Genomic DNA, 21,650 nt, shown 5'->3' on the forward strand with positions numbered 1-21,650 from the left:
GACTGAGACAAGGTGGGGGGAGGGGAAATAAGGAAACTGGAGAAATCTGAGTTCATCCCTTGTGTTGGAGGGTTCCTAGGCAGAAGATGAGGCGCTCTTCCTCCAATTGTCGTGTTGCTATGGTCTGACGATGGAGAAGTCCAAAGACCTGCATGTCCTTGGTGGAGTGGGAGGGGGAATTGAAATGTTGAGCTACAGGGTGGTTGGGTTGGTTGGTCCGGGTGTCCCAGAGGTGTTCTCTGAAACGCTCCGCAAGTAGGCGGCCTGTCTCCACAATATAGAGGAGGCGACATCGGGTGCTGCGGATGCAGTAAATGATGTGTGTGGAGGTGCAGGTGAATTTGTGGTGGATATAGAAGGATCCCTTGGGGTCTTGGAGGGAAGTAAGGGGGGAGGTGTGGACTCCCCCACCCCAGGGGAGTTTTGCATTTCTTGCGGTTGCAGGGGAAGGTGCCGGGAGTGGAGGTTGGGTTGGTGGGGGGTGTGGACCTGACGAGGGAGTCACGGAGGGAGTGGTCTTTTCGGAACGCTGATAGGGGAGGGGAGGGAAATATATCCCTGGTGGTGGGGTCCGTTTAGAGGTGGCGGAAATGACGGCGGATGATCCGCTGTACATGGAGGTTGGTGGGGTGGTAGGTGAGGACCACCAGGGATCACCCTCACCTTGACCTCCTTCCACGTATCGCATTTCCAACGCTCCTCCCCCAAGTCCCTCCTCCCTACCTTTTATCTTAGCCTGCTGGGCACATTTTCCTCATTCCTGAAGAAGGGCTTATGCCTGAAACGTCGATTCTCCTGTTCCTTGGATGCTCCCTGACCTGCTGCACTTTTCCAGCAACACATTTTCAGCTCTTATACATGGAATGGCCAGGACCTGGGGAGTGTGCTGAACAAAGAGAGCAGTTCATAGCTCCTTCAAAGTGGAGTTGCAGGTAGATAGGATAGTCATAGAATGATAGAGACGTACAGCATGGAAACAGACCCTTCGGTCCAACCCGTCCATGCTGACCAGATATTCCAACCCAATCTAGTCCCACCTGCCAGCACCCGGCCCATATCCCTCCAAACCCTTCCTATTCATATACCCATCCAGATGCCTCTTAAATGTTGTAATTGTACCAGCCTCCACCACTTCCTCTGGCAGCTCATTGTGATAGAAGGTGTTTGCCTTTAGTGGTCAGAGTATTATGTACAGGAGTTGGGAGGTTGTGTTGTGGCTGTACAGGACATTGGTTAGGCCACTTTTAGAATATCGTGTGTGATTCTGGGCTCCCTGCTACAGCGAAGCTTGAAAGGGTTCAGGAAAGATTTACAAGGATGTTGCCAGGGTTGGAGGATCTGAGCTGCAGGGAGACGCTGAACAGGCTGGAGCTGTTTTCCCTGGAGCGTCAGAGGCTGAGGAGTGACCTTATAGAGGTTTACAAAATTATGAGGGGCATGGATAGGGTAAATAGACAAAGTCTTTTCCCTGGGGTGGGGGAGTCCAGAACTAGAGGGCATAGGATTAGAGTGAGAGGGGAAAGATATAAAAGGGACCTAAGGGGCAACCTTTTCACACAGAGGGTGGTATGTGTATGGAATGAGCTGCCAGAGAAAGTGGTGGAGGCTGGAATAACTACAGCATTTAAAAGGCATCTGGATGGGTATATGAATAGGAAGGGTTTGGAGGGATATGGGCCGGGTGCTGGCAGGTGGGACTAGATTGGCTTGGGATATCTGGTCGGCATGGACGGGTTGGACTGAAGAGTCTCTTGAGGAGAAAGTGAGGTCTGCAGATGCTGGAGATCAGAGCTGGAAATGTGTTGCTGGAAAAGCGCAGCAGGTCAGGCAGCATCTAGGGAACAGGAGAATCGACGTTTCGGGCATAAGCCCTTCTTCAGGAAGACTGAAGAAGAGTCTGTTTCCATGCTGTACATCTCTGTGACTCTATGACTCCGCAATTCCTTCCAGTAACCTCTCATCCTCTGTCTCACCTCAACATCCCTGAAAACCTACCCCACAGAACTAACGTTTCGGTAAAGCACCCCGAATTTGTGGCTGAATGGAAAACTAGATTTGGTAAAGGGTATAGTGAAATGCTGTGATGCAGTAAAGGTGCTATATAAATGCAATTGTTGTCACCTGGCTCGTTTCTCTGTTGCACATTGGAAGTAAACCATTGAGAGTGGGTTGTGTTACTTTTGTTTTAAACATATTTTGAAGTGACCGACGTGATTGCGGAGAGTTTGCTGATTTGACGAACAGCTCCAGGGAACCAGATGACAATTCCGGGGGAGCTGTTGGCTGTGGGTTCGATTCCCTCTGTGGAAATGCAGCAGTATTTCAACTTCATTGTTCCTGAGTAGTAGCCAAGCTATTTGTTTTGGATCAGTATGTTGACACATGCAAAGGAAATCAGCAATTTCCATACTACAGGGGTGAATATTACAATCAGAATGGTTTACACTGTTACTGGTGTTGCAATTTCCGGCGTAATTGACCTGAATACAAATACCTGCTCTACTGGAAGTGGGCAGGGCCTGGGACAACGGCACTCAGCAAGAGGCACAGAAATCCTTCCCTCTGCGGGAGTGGTTCAGGAGTGCTGCAGTATCTGTCTCTCTCCTCTTAACCCATGGCCAACTGCACCTGGTCGATGTGGACTCTGCTCCTTCTCCCAGGTAAGGGCTGGGGCTGTTTTGTGAAGATGCACACAACAGGGTACAGGGACTAAATTATAACCGAAAGAACTGTGGATGCTGTAAATCAGAAACAGCAGCAGTGCTTGCTGGAAAAGCTCAGCTGGTCTGGCCTGGGTACAGGGTCAGTCAGGGTCTGGGGGTTCCCGGGGGGGGAGGGCAGACCCCTGCCTGGCTCTGGCTGGGGGATTTGGGGCAGGGAGGGAGAGTCAGCACTTTTCGGGGATCCCCCACGTTGAAGGTCCGAGTTCTAAACTTTAATGTATTGTTTGAATATTGAAAGGGTTGGCACAAGACAGTGTTCCCTACCACTTGGGGAGTGGGTGGGGGGTTTACTGGACGGTTATGACCCATCTCTGTCTCATCTTCCATTCAGGGAGACCGGAGCCTATTTAACACAACTCTCCACAGACTTGGATTGGGTCTCCCTGAGTAAAACACACAAGTCCCTGTGTGTCCCAGACTGAGTTTTACTGAGATCGCATGTTTCATGAAATCTGTAGTTTAAAGTTTAAAACCTACTGTGCTCTCCCAGAGAAACGGGGCTGGGAACTTTACATTTACCTAGCGCCTCTCTGGACTAACGAATGCTTTCCAGTGCGTGACTTTTAAAGCGTTGTTGCTAGTGGAGAGTTGGAAGCTCCCACAGAGTGAATAAGATCAGAGATTGGATTGGATTTGGCAAGGTGGGTAAGGGATAGACTTACTGACCATCTCCCTGTTCCGGGAACAGCCCCCAGGCTGATGAATGTTCACTCAGAGAGCAGGCACATCCATAGTGTACTGGCTTATTGACTCCAACAGAACAGCATTCCCTCAGGATTAAATCTGTGTGCATTCCTCTAATCCTGGCTCATAAAGTCATACAGCACGGAAACAGACCCTTCGGTCCAACCAGTCTGTGACAACCATAATCCCAAACTACACTAGTCGTACCTGCCTGCGCTTGGCCCATATCCCTCCAAACACTTCCTATTCATGAACTTATCCAAATGTTTTTTAAATGTTGTAACTGTACCCACATCCACCACTTCCTCTGACAGTTCATCAAACCACTCTGTGTTTAAAAATACCATTGCCTCTCATGTCTTTTTAAAATCTTTCTCCTCTCATCTTAAAAATATGCCCCTAATCTTGAAATTCCCTGCCCTCAGGAAATGGCACCTACCATTGACCTTATCTAGGACCCTCATGATTTTATGAACCTTTATTAGGTCACCCCTCAACCTTCTACGCTCCGGTGAAAAAGATCCCAGTCTATCCAGCCTTTCCTTAGAACTTGTGTCACCTCAGCTTCCTCCAGCCACCTGAGCTCTTTAAGATGTGCAATTCCCTCCCTGAACATCTCCTGCTCTCATCTTTGCTGTCTCTTTCTTTAAATTTCTAATGAAAATCTCTTTGTTTGCCTGGGCTTTTGGTCTTCTGCCCTAATGTATCTTTCTGTGGCTCATATCTATCTTTAGTCCGAAAACTCCCCCAATCAGTGACTATGGATATTTTCCTATATTAAATTAGCTATTTCACTGCGAGTTGTTGTTGTTGTTGTAGTCTTTCTTTTTCCCCAGTAAACATGTTCTAACAATGTTTCGGTTTTCAAACTTGCTGACGATAATAAAGTAAGGGACCTAACAGTGACAGAAACGATGAAAAGGCAAGCTTTAAATTTACCACAAAAATGATCAGCTTTGTTGTGTGCACATCCTGGTGTTGTGGAAGGTCCTAGTTAAGTGCAATTTTGTAGCGCCTTCACAACAAAAGCAGAATATGGCAGAGGCTGGAGATCTCAACCCCAGCAAAAAGCCCCCCCAAAAAGTGCTGGAAATGCCCAACAAATCAGGCAGTGTCTATGGAGAGAGGAGTGTTTCAGAAACAGGGAGAGAGTTAATGTTCCAAGTGGATGACCTTTGTCACATCATGATCTCAATTCATTTGAAATAATAATGTTTATCTTCTTTTATATTTTGTAAACACTGATAAGTCCACCCCTTAGCTACCTTCCTCTGAGAGAGTAGTTTTGAGATTTTGCAATTTTTATTCCTCCTAACGCAGTCATTTTATCATTAGGGTTAGTGTTTTCTCCATCCTCTCGACAATGTCTGTACATCACCTTGTGAAATAGTGTGATCGACTTTGCTCACAATATTCTATCTCTGCTTTCCGTCATGTGCTGCCAAACCTCTCAGTGACTCCTGATGAACAGAGCAAAACATTCCTGAACTCTATTCATACCTGCGGCACTTTACTCTTTTGTGTTAGTGCTGCCATTGTTATGTTCACTGTTACATCCAGATCGTTATTCAGATCTCTCTGGACTCAGATTATTTCCTTTAGATTTATGGCATACTTTATACAGCTATGTATGTCAATGTGTGTTACTTCACCTTAAATAGAAGCCTCCATCAGTTACGTTGCCATTCAATTGCATGACTCACTTGTTAGGTCAGTTGCAAAATCTATTTGTTCCATCCAATTGCAAAATCCTTGATCTATATTCTCAATTTAAACTGGAGGAACAGCTTCAAATTTAACAATTTCCAGCTTCAACATTCAGATCAACAATGTCAGATCATAATCACCACTCTCGTTCTTTTCAGGCCTGCTGTTGCTATCTACACTTCCTCCAAACCCACCTTGTTCCATTCCCCAGCTCTTCTGCCCTTCAGTATAACCTATCCTGCCATTCTCTATCGTAGCTGAAAATGTGTTGCTGGAAAAGCGCAGCAGGTCAGGCAGCATCCAAGGAGCAGGAGAATCGACGTTTCGGGCATAAACCCTTCTTCTTTTGGGCTCATGCCCGAAACGTCGATTCCCCTGCACTTGGATGCTGCCTGACCTGCTGCGCTTTTCCAGCAACACATTTTCAGCTCTGATCTCCAGCATCTGCAGTCCTCACATTCTCTATCGTAGACCTTCTCTTTTATTCACCCCACCCCCATCTCCTTGTTTTGCTTCAAATTCTGGTGAAAGACTGTTGACATTGGACTGTGGCTTCGGGACATTGATGCTTCCCAGCATGAAATCAGCTGCTAATCCTCCCAGAAACATTGGCTGGTACCCTCCCCAATCCGCCCATTGGCTGGCACCCTCCCCAATTCTCCCATTGACTGGTACCCTCCCCAATCTGCCCATTGGCCGGTACCCTCCCCAATTCTCTGATTGTCTTTTGCCTCCCCTAATTCCTCATTGGATGGTTCCAGCATCAAACCCCATTGGCTGATGGCCTTTGCAATCTCACATTGGCCGCTACCCTCCTCCAGCTCCTGCCTTTCCTGCAGTGGTCTCAGAGACAAAGAGCCTTAGATTTGTGAAATGACAGGGAGAAGCTGTGCTTTTCTCCTTTGAGCAGGGAAATTAAGAGGAAATTTAATAGAGTAGACAGAGAGCTGCTGCTTTCAGAGGGTTGGAAGCCAGTATTGATGGTTTTAAAGTGATTGGCAAAAAGAACCAAGGTAAATTCAAATCAGTGTAAATTAGGGCAATCTGGAATGTTCCATCTGAAAGGCTGATAGAAGTAGATTCAATTGTAACTTTCAACAGGGAATGGTGAGATGGTGTGCCATTAGACTAGTAATCCAGAGACCCAAGGGTCACCACAGCATTAAACAAATCTGGACCATAACTTCAATAACTGTGACCCTGAATCTATCATCCATTGCTGTAAAACCCATCTGGTTCACTAATGTCCTCAAGGGGAGGAATCTGCCATTCTCACCTGTGTAAGTCACCGTAGTCTTACCAACCATAGAGCTGCTCTCTCATTAGAGAGAGAGACAATTGGTAGTAGTTTAACCTGAGGGTCACCGGACCTTAGACCAGGGGAAAGGTTGAGAAGGAAAGTCCTTCATGGTGACCTCAGTCAGTGTGGGAATTTAACCCACACTGTCAGCATCACATTGCTTTACAAACCATCCATCCAGCCAACTGACCTAACCCAATACCCCGATATGTGATTCCAGAGCCATTGCTCTTGGAAATGGCTGAGCAAGACTTTCAGTGCAGGGGGCAGTTAGCGATGGGATATGGCAAAACTGGTATTTATTGTCCATGAAAGAATAAAGAGCAAAAAAACTAACCCAGAGCAGGACATTACAAACTAAGAATGAAACTCCCAAGGCTTTGTTGACCGCATTCTGTGCAATAGTCTTGTTGCTACATGTGAGAAGCAAAGGAAAAAATGCCGCATTTTTATTTCTGCGAGGTGTTTGTGGAATGCAGAACTGCACCCACACAGAAATATTTATAACCTTCAACAACATGACAGCGGACATTGTGCTGAACCGAAAGCAAGTGATTGAGAGTCGATGATTATAATATAGGTGGGCACACGTCTTGGGAATGAAGGGCTGTTGTGGCACAGTGGCAATGTCCCTTCCTCTAAGCCTAGGAGACTGAGGTTCAAGCCCCTCCTGCTCCAGGAATATGATTTAGCAATATCTGTAAGGTTGAACATGACAATGCTGATAAGGGTTTTTGTGGTGCAGTGGTACGTCCCTATGTCTAAGCTAGGAGACCAAGGTTCACGTCCCATGTGCTCCAGAGGTGTGTAATCACATTCTCTGAATAGTTTGAACAGAAAATATCGACATCTTGGCATTTTGTTCGATACCATGTCATGAATTAAACTATCAATTCCAGGCATTATAGAATGTAACCCTTTGTTTAACATAGATAGCTGGACATCTTTGAGGAGAAAGTGAGGTCTGCAGATGCTGGAGATCAGAGCTGGAAATGTGTTGCTGGAAAGGCGCAGCAGGTCAGGCAGCATCCAGGGAACAGGAGAATCGACGTTTCGGGCATAAGCCCTTCTTCAGGAATGAGGAAAGTTTGTCCAGCAGGCTAAGATAGATAGCTGGACAGCCACATGAGGTGGACAGTGTTAGACTAGTACAGTGAGAGGAGAAGAGGATTCCAAACTCTGATGGATTCCAAACTCTGGCAAGGCTCAGTGGGGCTGGACTGTTTCCAAACTGCAACATGAGAAAAGGTCCCATTGACAGTCATTCATTCCAGGTCTCGGGGTATCACTGACTGGTGAATGGCCTCATCTAGTGGAATGGTCACACCGAGACCTGGCCAGCTCAGTAATGACAGACGCACAAAAGCCAAAAGCCGAAGCCACCCACAGCTGAGGGGCTATTTCCCAGCTGCATTATCCAGTGAAGAGATGATGCTGCAGATAACCACACACTGAGCAGATACAAGCTCTGAATCATTTCAATGGTTTCACCGAACACCCATCTGAATTTTGACAGGAGATCACTGCAAAGAGCTCATGGGATGTTAAACTTAGAATTGGGTTGTGCAGAGTCACAGCAGACAGCATTTTACACAAAGGCTGATCAGTGTAATCCTGCAAATTACCCCAGTGAAGGGATCCCTGAGTCTCGGTCTCACCTACGATGAGGGAGAATAGCGGCTCACATTATTGCTCGATTTTAAAGGTTTCCTCAAGGAGTGTACGAAATGGGCATGAGCACAAGTTTCAGCCTGACACTCCCATTACATTACTGAGAGAGTGCCGCACTGTCGGAGGGTCAGGGCTGAGGGAGTGCCGCACTGTCGGAGGGTCAGTGCTGAGGGAGTGCCGCACTGTCGGAGGGTCAGGGCTGAGGGAGTGCCACACTGTCGGAGGGTCAGTGCTGAGGGAGTGCCGTGCTGCAGGAGGGTCAGCACTGAGGGAAGCACCACACTGTCGGAGGGTCAGTGCTGAGGGAGTTACAGAGCTAGGGAGGGGTGTAGGGTCTGGAGGATGCTACAGAAATAGGGAGTGAGTGAAGCTGTGGGGATTTGTAAAGAAAGATGATGATTTTTGAATCCTGATTTGTTTCACAGGGAATCAGACTCTACACATTTGATTGTTTTGAATTCACACTGTAGTCAGTCAGATTTACTGAAGTGCAGCTTTTGAGTAAATGGTGAAAGGATGCAGTCTGGAAGGTGAACAAATGTAAGAGGGGAAGTGAAATTGGCCAACATTGAGACACCTGGCTTGCTCCTGCAACAGATATCTCTCAGAGACACGATCTTGTTTACATCAAGGCTTAATCATTTTCAGCCAAATGTATGCAGTATGTTCGTATGCAAATAGTTTCCAACATGTCCATACAAAACTGGGACTGTCCCCTCAGGCAAACCCCATTGTTTAATAACATGCAAATCTAATGTCTGTCATGGAAACGTGCCTTTGGACACTGCACCCTCAGACCTGAGAAAGGTCACAGTGGGTTGAAACCCCGTAAAGCTCTGTAGCATGAACCAGAGGGGAAAGGGGATTGTCTTAATTCAGTGAGTTACTGTAACCTGGAACTTGCTGCCTGTCAGAGCCGTGGGCGCAGATTCTGTGTTAACTTTCCAAGGGGAAATTGAATAAGTTCTAGAACAGGAATAAATGGAGGTTTCAAATGTGTGAATATTGAAGAGCTGTTTGAAAGGGTTGGCTTAGATGGAATGGGTCTAGATTAGAGTGGTGCTGGAAAAGCACAGCAGGTCAGGCAGCATCGGAGGAGCAGGTAAATCAATGTTTCGGGCTGAATGGCTACTCTCTGGGCCAGATGATTATAAATGAGGTGTTTTGGATATCAGAAAGAAATGGTTTGCCTCAATCTCAAAATAAGCTTATCTTCTCACCTTTGACCTTGACAAATTTTGTCTCTTTTTGTTTATAGTGTTTTGTGTGTATCGCCTCTGTGACACTGCAACCATCATCCCAAGCTGTGTGCCTGGACAGCAGGGTGGTGAATGCAACAACACAGGTAAATAACTTATATTGTTCCCCCTTTTACACTTTGTTCGGTATCTCATTCACTCCTGGAGTTTAGTTTGAGAGAAGGATCCATTGCAAACGTTTGCACTGTCTGATTGGCTGTCTCTCTCTTCAGTTCTGAAGAAGGGTCACTGGACTCGAAACGTTAGCTCTGTTTCTCTCTCCATAGATACCGTTGAGTTTCTCCAGCAATTTCTATCTTCAAATTTCAGATTTCCAGCATCTGCAGTTCTTTGTCGGACGTGCTGTGCTTGGGATGACAGACTGGATGTGGAGTCCAAAATGCGGTGCCGGAAAAGCACAGCAGGTCAGGTAGCATCCGAGTAGCAGGAGAATCGATGTTTCGGGCTAAAACCCTTCATCAAGCAGTCCTCACTTTTGCCTAGACCGGATGTGGGCCCAAGGAGACTGCCTTAGAATCCATAGCACCCTCTTTTTGTTTAAAGAAAAACAGGTTTCTCCAGGTATCTCAGCCAATAATAATCCCTCAGCTGAGGTCACTAAATCCAGATCATTTGGCATTGCCTCTTTCTAGGTGTGGGAACCTGCTCTGTGCATCTTCCTGCTACATTTCTATTATCATCTTGGACTAGCCGATCGAATTTATAACACCTTCTGTCTAGGGACCTGTTACCTTTCCTTAAAACTGGACAAAGCGTGAAACCTCTGTACTTACAAAGAAGTTCCATGTTTTGAAATAAACAACAATAAAATTTACTGTACAATATTATAATATTTATAAACACATTTTATGCCATAACACCCAGAACTAACCAAAGGTGACACACTGTGATTGAGCACATAGAGTCATAGAGATGTACTCGACCATGCCGACCAGATATCCCAACCTAATCTAGTCCCACTTGTCAGCAACTGGCCCTTATCCCTCCAAACTCTTCCTATTCATATCCCATCCAGATGCTTTTTAAATATTGGAATTGTACCAGCCTCCACCACATCCTCTGGCAGCTCATTCCATACACGCACCACTCTCTGCGTGAAACATTTGCCCCTTAAGCCTCTTTTAAATCTTTCCCCTCTCACCCTAAACCTATGCCCTCTTGTTCTGGACTCCCCCACCCCAGGGAAAAGACCTTGTCTATTTATCCTGTCCATGCCCCTCATGATTTTAAAAACCTCTATAAAGTCATCCCTCAGCCTCCAACGCTCCAGGTAAACAGCCCCAGCCTATTCAGCCTCTTCCTACAGCTCAAAACCTCTAACCTCGGCAACATCCTTGTAAATCTTTTCTGAACCTTTCAAGTTTCACAATATCCTTCCTATAGGAAGGAGACCAGAATTACACATGATATTCCAAAAGTTGCCTAAGTAACGTCCTGTACAGCTGCAACATGACCTTCCAATTCCTATATTCCATGCTCTGACCAATAAAGGAAAACATACCAAACGCCTTCTTCACTATCCTATCTACCTGCGACTCTACTTTCAAGGAGCTATGAACCTGCACTCCAAGGTCTCTTTGTTTAGAAACACTCTGTAAGACCTTGCCATTAAGTGTTTAAGTCCTACTAAGATTTGCTTTCCCAAAATACAGCACCTTGCATATATCTGAATTAAACTCCACGTGCCACACCTCAGCACATTGGCTCACCTGATCAAGATCCTGTTGTAATCTAAGGTAACCTTCTTCACTGTCCACTACACCTCCAATTTTGGTGTCATCCGCAAACTTACTAACTACACCTGTTATGCTCACATCCAAATCATTAATTTAAATGATGAAAAGTAGTGGACCCAGCACCGATCCTTGTGGCACTCCACTGGTCACAGGCCTCCAGTCTGAAAAGCACCCTCCCCCACCACCCTCTATCTTCTACCTTTGAGCCAGTTCTGTATCTAAATGGCTAGTTCTCCCTGTATTCCATGAGATCTAACCTTGCTAACCAGTCTCCCATGGGGAACCTTGTCAAGCAGTAAACCTTAAATGCCAAATAGTAAACTTTGTCAAAGGCAGATCCCATGGATTTCTCAGCAACTCCCAGGTGTCAATCACATTGTGACATCAAACCTAACTAAACCCTTCACAAGGAATCATGATTCTTCATTTTTGACCTCCTGGTCTTAACTCCCTCAGGATGCACTCCATCAAACTCTGCCTGAATGATTGCTCATAATCTGGAATTTCACCTTCTTTTCTCTGGTCAGTGCTCCCTTGGATTTGGAAATTGCTCTCCAGCCCTTGCTCCCACATCTAACTCCAGTCCTTCAAAGGCAGTTACTGTCATCACCAATGAATGATATAAAACTCCTGGGTATTTTTCCTGAATTTTAATCTTGCTTGGCTACACTAATTGACTCTGAGGATGTCTTTGGGACCTTTTCCAGAATCCCAACACACAGACCTGATGTAGTTCAGCCCATTCTCAACGGATCGGTGAAACGGTAACACTGCTCACCATGAAATCTGCTCCTGACTCTCTCTTTCAGACACTGCCTTACATTCTCTGACTTCTATTTTGACTGATTTATTGAAATCCTTGCAACAAGCTCCACCCTTGTTTCTTGGAAACATTGAATGTAATTAACATTTCAAACAGCCAAAAATAGCAATGCCTTCAAACTCTCTGTTCCTTGAATATTAGTGTTTTTAAAGATTGCTGTTTAAACAGGTGAAATTGCATTCAACAAAGAGGATTTGGTTACAATTTTAGACCAACCGCGTAGAAATGAGAAATGTCTCAGGATGCTTGTGTTTTTTTGTTGTCCATGTTTTAACCCTCTAACTTAATTTCAAATACTAAGGATGTTTTACTTTAAATTTGCTACTTGGCTAATGCTTACTGTTTTATAAAACAGAGACAGCAGTTCTGACTTCCCCAACCCCTGAGGTGAAAAGATCAAAGTGTCCACTTTCCATGGAAAATTATTGTCTTAATGGAGACTGTGTGTACATTCCACACGAAAACATTCACTACTGCAGGTGAGGACAAATTAAACATGGTGAACTAGTCTAATTCCTATCCAGAATTGCTCAGTTGTAATAAATGCTGTGTGCAGCTGTTGTGAACTTACAGGAGGGGAGAAACTCGAGCTAGCAAAGTTAACCCTTTAGGCTCAAGATGACAACTGAGAGGCAGGTTTTGAACCCAAATTATCTTTGAGCATGTGACTATATTGACAATCTTATTGCCCGGTGCACCTATTGATCTTCCAAGTGTTTCACAGCAACAGCACTGTTTTATTCAACAACATATGGGCGGCACGGTGGCACAGTGACACAGTGGTTAGCACTGCTGCCTCACAGCGCCTGAGACCCGGGTTCAATTCCCGCCTCAGGCCACTGACTGTGTGAAGTTTGCACGTTCTCCCTGTGTCTGCGTGGGTTTCCTCCGGGTGCTCCGGTTTCCTCCCACAGTCCAAAGATGTGCAGGTCAGGTGAATTGGCCATGCTAAATTGTCCGTAGTGTTAGGTAAGGGGTAAATATCGGGGTATGGGTGAGTTGCGCTTCGGCGGGGCGGTGTGGACTTGTTGGGCCGAAGCGCCTGTTTCCACACTAATGTAATGTAATGTAATCTAATCTAATCTAATTTCTTCATACTCAGGAGAAAGTGAGCACTGCAGATGCTGAAGAGTTGAGAGTGTGGCACTGGAAAAGCAGAGCAGGTCAGGCAGCATCTGAGGAGCAGGAGAGTCGATGCTTTGGGCAAGAGCCGTTCATCAGGAATTCCTGATGATGGGTTTATGCCCGAAACGTCGACTCTCCTCGGATGCTGCCTGACCTGCTGTGCTTTTCCAGTGCCACGCTTTTCAACTCTGACTCTATCCTACAGCATGTCACTTCCTCCTCCTTCCACAAGTCCAGCCTTTCATGAGCCAGCATTTCATATCGGGTTAAATGAGCAATGTTGGAGGCTGCAGGATCTGTAATTTGTACCAATTCTGTATAAGTATGTTTTAGTAAGGAAATGGCATAGAAGATAAGCAGCAGTCAACCCCTGAGATAGTTCTCATTTCCATCCAGGTCATCTGAAATTGGAACAAAATCCTCTTTTTTTTTTACTGCCTTCAATTGGCACCATGTAAGCCAGCAATCTGTAAAAATTGTAACATTCAGGGAATAGAATTGCCACAGTTGACTTTTCCAAAATACTTGTTACTTTTAGTATTTACAAGGAACTGGGGTGAGGCTTGTTGCAAAGAATTTAATAGGTCATTCACAACAGTTCATGGGAATGGTCCAGTTGTTCACGATTTCCGATTTTGCGCTTATTGTATTAAAATACCTATAGAGGCATGAGATGCTAATGCAGATAGAAACAAGAGAGACTATTTAGCCCCTTAATTAAATCCTGGACAAACTAGGAATTAATTACACCCACCTGCATGAGCACAGAAGGATGGAGCCCAGGGATTTCTCTGGTGAGTTGGTGGTAGGTGTGAGGAAGGCCTATGGTTAATTCTATAACTTTCCTCCTACAGGTGTGCTAAAGGTTACAGTGGTGCCAGGTGCATGCACCTTGAACTGGTCCGGCAACCAATGAGCAAGCAAGATGTGGCACTGACGGTGGCGATATTATTTCTTGTCGTTGTGGGCTTGCTAATTGTCTCTTTCTTGATCTACAGGAGGTATTTATTGACTGCCCAGTCTTCAGAATCTAAAGTATGACAATCCCTTGCTTTATTTAATTGCACAACCGAAAAATTGTAGAATTACATAAAATCGCCCAGGTTCGATTCCAGCCTGGGTCGATTGTCTGTGTGGAGTTTGCATGTTCTCCTTGTATCTGCGTGGGTTTTCTCCGGGTGCTACAGTTTCCTCCCACAATCTAAAGATGTGCAGGTTATGTGAATTGGCCATGCTAAATTGCCCATAGAGTCCAGGGATGTGTAGGCTAGGGGATATAGGGTAGGAGTATGGGTCTGGGTGGGTTACTCTTCAGAGGGTCGGTGTGGATGCGTTGGGCCGAGAGACCTGTTTCCACATTGTAGGGATTCTAATTCTAACTCTAATTTGCAGCACCGGTATAAGTCCTTATCTGAACTAGTGTTTGCATTCCATATGACCTCCCTTTATCCCATATCTCACCCAATCAGTCTGTCCTTTTCCTACATTTTATCCTATGTGAATATCCAGTTTTCCCCTTGAATATATCTACATTAGTCAGAGAAACATAGAAAATAGGAGCAAGAATAGATCATTTGCCCCTTTGAATGTTTTCTGCTATTCAGTATGACCGTGGCTCATTCTCTAACTCAATACCATGCTCTCTTTGTTTCCATATCCCTTGATGCCTTCAACATCTCAAAATTTATTCACCTCAACTTCCCATAAGAGCATAAGACCTTTAGACATAGGAATTGAAATGAGGCCATTTGGCCCATCGAGTCTGCTCTGCCATTCATACATGGCTGATAGGTTTTTCAACCCCATTTTCCCACTTTCTCCCCATAACCTTTGATCTCCTTGGCAATCAAGAACCTATCTCTCTCTGTTTTAAATATACTCAATGCCTTGGCTTCCACAGCCTTCTGTGGCAGTGAATTCCATAGATTCCCCACTCTCTCTCCATTCTAAAATGTCTTCCCTTTACTCTAAGGCTGTGCCCTTGGGTCCTCGTCTCTCCTACCAATGGAAACAACTTCCCAATGTCCACTCTGTCCAGGCCATTCCCCATGGGAGCAAGTCCCACATTCTGATTTACCTATTGTCACGTGTATTCTCAACACTCTTTGGCTGAAGAAATTTCCCTGAATTCCTGATTAGATTTCTCTGGTGATTATCTGACATTGCTATTCTCTGGTTTTATGGATGGGCATTCTAATTGCAGCTTCTGGGTTATATCTTGCCCTTAAAGCCTTGCTCACAAAGTTAGTGCACAGAGCTAATACCTTGGAAGCTTGCATTTTAGTCACACTGTTACTGTCTTTGAATTTCAAAGCATTTAGAAAGGACAGTTCTTTCTCCTTTCCTTATAGTTTCAAAGTCTATGAGATCCACCATCTAGAAATGAGGACAGCAGAAATATGGGAATACCATCCCCTGCAAGTTCCCCTCCAAGCCACTCACCATCCTGACTTGGATATATATCGCCGTTGCTTCAGTGTCACTGGGTCAAAATCCAGGAATTCCCTCCCTGAGGTTATTGTGGGTCTACATACAGCACATGGACTACAGCGGCTCAAGAAGGAATGTTCCTTATCACCTCTGGAAGGCAGATAGAACGAGCAATAAGAGTTGACCCAGCCAATGATGAACCTACGCCAAGAAGTCAATTAAAATAATGATCAGAAAGCCTTTTACCCTCTTTGTATAGTACACAGGCCTCAGATAAACATTCACATCAATTAAGATTCACATTAATGGTAGGGCTGATTCCTGCGTGGCCCAAGTGACCATAGAGATGTTAGCAACAGGAATGGAGCATTTGGCTCTTAAACCTGCTGTGCTATCCATGTGGTTCATTGTTGATTGATATTTCAAATCACTTTACCCACTGTTGACCCTTATCTCCTGATATCCTGCCTGAACAATATGCATCTCAGTTGAGAAACTCTAATGATGCTAACACTTTGAGGAGAGAGCTCCAGAATCTTGATTTCCTTCGTGTGGAAATTGTCTTTTTGCGATTTCAGTCCTGAATAGCCTGGTTCTAATTTTAAGATTATTTCCCTTTTTCCTTAATTCTGTTAACCAGATGGAATCCCAATACAATCCACCTGAGATGGTATGAAGGAAGACTAGATCAGTTAGGACTATATTCACTGGAGTTTAGACGAATCAGGGGGACCTCATAGAAACCTATAAAATTCTTACAGGTCGAGCAGGGTCAGCACAGGAAGGATGTTCCCAATGAGCAAGGAGGTTTGAACAAGGGGTCGCAGTCCAGTATATGAAGTGAGCCATTTAGGATTGAGATGAGGAGAAGTGTCCTCACTCAGAGAGTGGGAAGCCTGTGGAGTTCTTTGCCATAGAAAGTGTATGAGGCAAAGACACTTAATGTTTTCAAGAAGAAATTATATTTCATTCTTTAGGGCTAAAGGGATCAAGGGGAGAAAGTGGGAACAGGGAATTGAGTTGGATGACCAGCCCTGCTCATATTGAATAGCAGAGAAGGCTCAATGGGCTGAATGGCCTACTCCTGTTCCTATCGCTAATCTTCCTTCCATTTGTATCTCCCCTTTATTAAACCTCTCCTCCACATTCTCTGCTTCAGGAAGAATAATCCCAATTTCTTGAGGTCTATTCATTTAATCAAACTCCCTCATGCCTGGAACCATTTTCAGTAAATCTTTTCCAGTCTTGACCTTCTTCGTAAAAGATGGTATCTAGAATTGCACACAGGGTTGATGACAGGACCGCAATCAGTAATTTATAACGATGCTGCATAACCTCCTCATAAATTCTTTCTCTTTGACAATAAATGTGAAAGATTTCCACAAAGATATGGCCTCCACCTCACTCAATCCCCCTGCGCTGACAGCATGATTGTTGGCAGGCATAGGTTCTCTACTGAATATGTAGCATGTTACAAGATCTGTTTTTTTTAATTTACAGATTTAGTAAAAACAGATCTAAACATCAATCACAAGACACAAGAGAGAAAGATCCAACCAAAACTGAATCTAAGGAGTCGTTCTTGGGGCAGGATTCATTACCTCCAAGCGAAACATTTCACAACCTGCTCCACTGCTAAACACAACCAGTAACTTGGAGAATGTAACATAAATGCACTAAAGAAATGGTGTGGCATTATGGGTTACCTTCAGCTGAAGGCGTATTGGTTTCTGTACATCTAAGACAAACAGTTTGAATTACTGTGAAAACCATTCCTTTCCTTTTAATCCTCCTGTTTCTCACGAAGAAGTTGACTTCTTCAAGATTTCTGAGATGATTTTGTCTGTTGGCCTCCTCCCTTGAAGATGTGAATTGTTTCCTAAGGTCTATCCCTTGGAATGAAGGAGCTCATATCCTGTTTGAACCATTGTGTCATTTAGTGACAGTATGAGGGTGGAGGGACATATGTGTGTCAATACCATTCTGTTCCCTTTTGCCATTATTTACACTTACAGCACGGTGGGTAAACCTTTAAAGAGGAGTCAGGGCACTGGGAGATTTCCCCCTTTTACTGGGCTGAAATTGATCCACTGTGCTTGAACAAACTAAAACTATCAAAAATACATCAATATTCCACTGCTCCAGTTAACTTTAACTTTTCCAAATGTCAACTTCATTTTCAGTGCATAAAGATCAGAGTGCTTTTGTGTTTGGAGCAGTTTCCTGAAGGACCTAGATTTTAACACAAGATCACTCTCGTTTCCTTTTCATCTTTTGTGACATGTTCATTTACAGTATTTATTCACAGCTATATATTTATGATGTATTCTGTTTTGCAACTGACAGACAAATTGCCTTGAACTCCAGCAGAGGGCAATGTTTCTTTAACTGACCTGAACCAGGGACTGAGAATCTGAAGTTTGCAGTTTGACCTGGGTCTGTGTTTGTTTCTTTTGGATGAAAGTTTCAGAATTTTGACATGAGCCAAAAACAGACATCAAGTACAACTCCAAAATTTCTCCAGATTACAGAAATAACTGATATTAACATTTTATAAGTTAAATACATATTTATTTATTAAGTACTTTAATACAACGTTATAGGGAAGAACGACAAGAGCCAACCGAAACTCAACTGAAAAGTTTTAAAGAGGATGTACAAACAGAGGAAACTTTGCTTAAATCTTTGGCAGTGGCAGGACATGTTGGAGAAACTGTCAAGAGGTTGTAGGATCCTGAAAGAGCTCTTGTGGTGCAGTGGTAGAGTACTTTCCTCTGGATCCAACAGTCTGAGTTCAAGTCCCACCTGCTCCAGAGATGTGTCACAGCATTTCTGTACAAGTTGGCTAAAGAAACTGCAGGACCCTGGGCTCTATAAAGAGTGACATGGCAGACAAAAGCAAATAACTCCTGCCAAAATTTGGTAAATATTGTGCTGATCTCAACTGGACTATTGTCTAATTCTGGACACTGTGCTCCAGGAGTTACTGAAGATCTTGTAGAGGGGATTTACTAGAGCAGAACCAAAGCTGAGGGACCTTGATGCATGTGGAGAAGGGGCTTTTGATGGATATATTAAACGGCATTAAGGATCTGCACAAATCTCACAGAGACAATTGACTCTGGTGTTGCTGTAGGGACATAGGTTTAAAGTGGTTGATCAAAGAGCCAGAGGGAAGGTGAGGAGTATGTTTGTTTTCCTTGTGATTAGACATGCTCTGCCTAAAGGATAATTAAGTGCACCTTCAATTAAAAGCTTTTGAAAGGGAAGTGGATAAAAATTAAAATGGCTATGGGGGAAAGAGCAGGAGAATGGGTCTAATTGGATAACTCTTCCAAAGAGTGAGCACATTGATGTTCGCTGGCTGGTCTCCCTCTGGTCTCCCATCTCTAATTATAAAGGTGCACTTTTCAAATCCATGTTTCTGATGGAGATCTACACTTGCTGGGATCACCGGTTAATCAGCGTTACAGAGTTTGTAAGTCAGTCTCTGATCCACACTCTGTAACAGCATAATTCATTCTGCGATTACTGAAGCACCCGAACAATATGTTTCACTTGTTTATACCACATTGAAATTGGAGCAACATTCAATAATTTCTTGCCAGATGGAGGGTCAAAGGGTAGAGGGGTCAGATAGGAACATGGAGATCAGGTCAGCCAAGTTCTTACCAAATGGCAGTGTAGACTAAAAGGGCATTCCCCTAAGTCATGTGTTTTGTTGGTATATGCTGTTTAGTAGATGTAATAGGAACTATTGACACAATTCCCAGTGCCCTTATGGCACTATGGTCTGAAATTGAGTCTGTCCCATACTGGGCTGAATGAGTGATTGAAAAATCACCTTAAAATACATTACTTTGTAAATAATAAAACTAAAGGCTGGAATGAAATTGCAATTCTGGCAAGATATATGCAATATTTTTATGCTTTGATCATTTTGATATCTCAGAACAGAGGATTGTGGAGGTCCAGTCTTTGAGTATGTTTAAGATATTAATAGATTTATGATTCCCAGTGATGTACAAAGTTATAAGGATTGATTGGATAAAAGGCCCCATAGTATTCTATCAGTCATAACCATTATTGATAGGGAAAACCTGATGGGCTGAATGGCCTACTCCTGTTCATACTCCTGTTTGTACTTTCACCTCCTTGAACTTCACACACTAGAGGATAATATCTGATCTCTTTAAGTACTGTCACTACAAAGAATTTTTAATCTATGGTGCTATAGATGTCAACTAGGAGAAAGTGAGGATTGCAGATGCTGGAGATCAGAATTGAGAGTATAGTGCTGGAAAAGCACAGCCGGTCAGGCAGCATCCGAGGAGCAGGAGAATTGACGTTTCGGGCATAAGCCCTTCATCAGGAATCAGTTGATGTATGTAGATAAATATTAGTGCTCTTTTTTTTAATTGGGTCTCTGAGGAGATGATTGACTATATGGGGTCTTGGATTATTTTGAAGGTGGAGTTAGATAGATCTGTGACCAACGAGGGAGTCAGTGCTCTCAGGGAGAGGTGAGCACATAGGCTGGAGGCCACAATCCATTCAGCCCTAATCTTATTGAACAGTAAGGCAGATTTGAGGGCTGAATGGCCTGCTCCTAGTTTATATGTGTATATTACATCAGTTGTGGGCATTGAGGGAACTGAAGGAAGAATTGTTCAGCGGTAATTCTCAGGTTAGTGTAACGTGTGGTTAGACTTGAAGGATGATCTCCACTTTAGGAATCTGGCTGCCACGTGCTGGTTACTTTCCAACACACGGCATGCATCTTGAAGATTGCAGAGAGGTAGAGACAGTGACTGTCATTCTCTGTAACTAGACTATTAATAGGCCAAATCAAAGACTTTTTCATCATTCTGTCACAGGACTGTTAACTTGCCAAATACAAATATCTCAAAAGCAATCAGTGTTGCATCAGCGGCTTGAATAATTCCCAGTGCCTTCCCAATTCTAGTCCCTTCCTTTGTCAACGTCTTACCTTCCAGTCCAGAGCTTCTTGGGGATCTGTTAGTTTTCTAACTCAAGAGAATTGGATCATATTATGTTGGTGCACGGTTTCCAGCGTGGGAGTTAAGTTGGCTTGAGACAAAGGAGTGAGAGAGAGAGAGAGCCAGGGTTGTTGGGCCCGGATCTGGGGTGGTGAGGGATAATTAAGGGGGATCATTCCTGCTCCACCTGACTGACAAGGAATGCTCCCCTCTGCCTGCCCTCCCCTTGCTGTAGCTGCCAGTTATCCGCAATGCAGGCTGACCACAGTTAAATACCTGCTGAGCAGGTTAAACTTGATCTTTGACAGCATACCTAAAATCAACGAGGTAAAAACAATGACTGCAGATACCTAAAATGCCAGTCGGGCTCCTATCCCACATGAGGAAGGGCCAGAATTCAGGAGTTGCAGCATTTTTGGGGAAAAATAAACCGCATTCAAACTCAATCTCACCCCCTCCCTAGTGCTAAATCAAGCTACCCACCATCCCCCCCCCCCCCCTCCAATTTTATCAAAGTACGTGCCAAATTCTTAATTTGATATTGGAGAACCAGCATACTGTAGGAGTTGGCTAGTATACCTCTAGTGCTGAAAATGTGTTGCTGGAAAAGCGCAGCAGGTCAGGCAGCATCCAGGGAACAGAGGAATCGACGTTTCGGGCATAAGCCCTTCTTCAGGAATACCTTTATTCAATTGCATTTTTCATTAAATTTCTTGTTTTGATTTTTTTGTTTCTATACCTTAAATATTTAGTATTTATTTATCATCAAAATCCAATGAAGTATCTCAAAAGAAAAATACTGCCGATGCTGGGAAACATCTAGTAAAATTGCATGATGGGAACATTCAAGTTCTTTATATTGTGTTTTCAAAAGTTGAATCAATCTATGTGCGGTTATTTTTGTTGTAATATTTTTGTGCTGAATTTTTCAGTTAAAGTATGATTTGTTAAATAAATTTATTTTAAAATGTGAATGTGGTGGTGTCTGACTAATCTGTATAATCACTGATAGTCTTTGCAGAGTTACTGGTTGGAGACAGAACCGTTCTGGATCAGTCTGAGCCTTAGGGCCAGGTTACGACGATCAGGAAAGAGTGAACAGGCTGGACTTGTTCCTTCTAGAAAATGGAAGCCAAGGGCTGACCTGATCATAAGACAATAAGAAACAGGAGTGAGCCATTCGGCCCCTCAA

At 44.1% G+C, this 21,650-nt stretch overlaps 1 protein-coding gene across 5 annotated transcripts; it reads left to right on the top strand.

Moving 5' to 3' along the window:
- The first annotated feature begins 2,527 nt into the window (after positions 1–2,527).
- LOC122539528 (proepiregulin-like) lies at positions 2,528–21,114 on the top strand. 5 transcript variants are annotated; one of them, XM_043674486.1, is made up of 6 exons: positions 2,573–2,660; positions 9,344–9,430; positions 9,654–9,748; positions 12,259–12,382; positions 13,883–14,029; positions 15,380–16,468. In XM_043674486.1, exons 2-6 carry the CDS (start codon positions 9,417–9,419, stop codon positions 15,621–15,623), a joined length of 624 nt encoding a protein of 207 aa, XP_043530421.1. In that variant the 5' UTR covers positions 2,573–2,660; positions 9,344–9,416; the 3' UTR covers positions 15,624–16,468. The 5 variants fall into 5 exon arrangements, with proteins under 5 accessions (XP_043530422.1, XP_043530424.1, XP_043530420.1 ...); XM_043674487.1 differs by lacking the exons at positions 9,654–9,748; positions 15,380–16,468 and adding an exon at positions 16,959–21,114 and having other exon boundaries at positions 2,528–2,660; XM_043674489.1 differs by lacking the exons at positions 9,654–9,748; positions 15,380–16,468 and adding an exon at positions 16,959–17,032 and having other exon boundaries at positions 2,528–2,660; positions 13,883–14,063.
- The last annotated feature ends 536 nt before the right edge of the window (positions 21,115–21,650 follow it).

Source organism: Chiloscyllium plagiosum, chromosome 32, assembly GCF_004010195.1.
Source record: "Chiloscyllium plagiosum isolate BGI_BamShark_2017 chromosome 32, ASM401019v2, whole genome shotgun sequence".
Taxonomy (NCBI): Eukaryota; Metazoa; Chordata; class Chondrichthyes; order Orectolobiformes; family Hemiscylliidae; genus Chiloscyllium; species Chiloscyllium plagiosum.

Bases quoted from the DNA above. Each gene is read 5' to 3' on its own strand.
- LOC122539528 (XM_043674485.1), top strand. From the start codon at position 2,615: ATGGCCAACTGCACCTGGTCGATGTGGACTCTGCTCCTTCTCCCAG. The intron at 2,661-9,343 runs GTAAGGGCTGGG...TTTTGTTTATAG, and splicing joins GACTCTGCTCCTTCTCCCAG to TGTTTTGTGTGTATCGCCTC. The intron at 12,383-13,882 runs GTGAGGACAAAT...TTCCTCCTACAG, and splicing joins GAAAACATTCACTACTGCAG to GTGTGCTAAAGGTTACAGTG.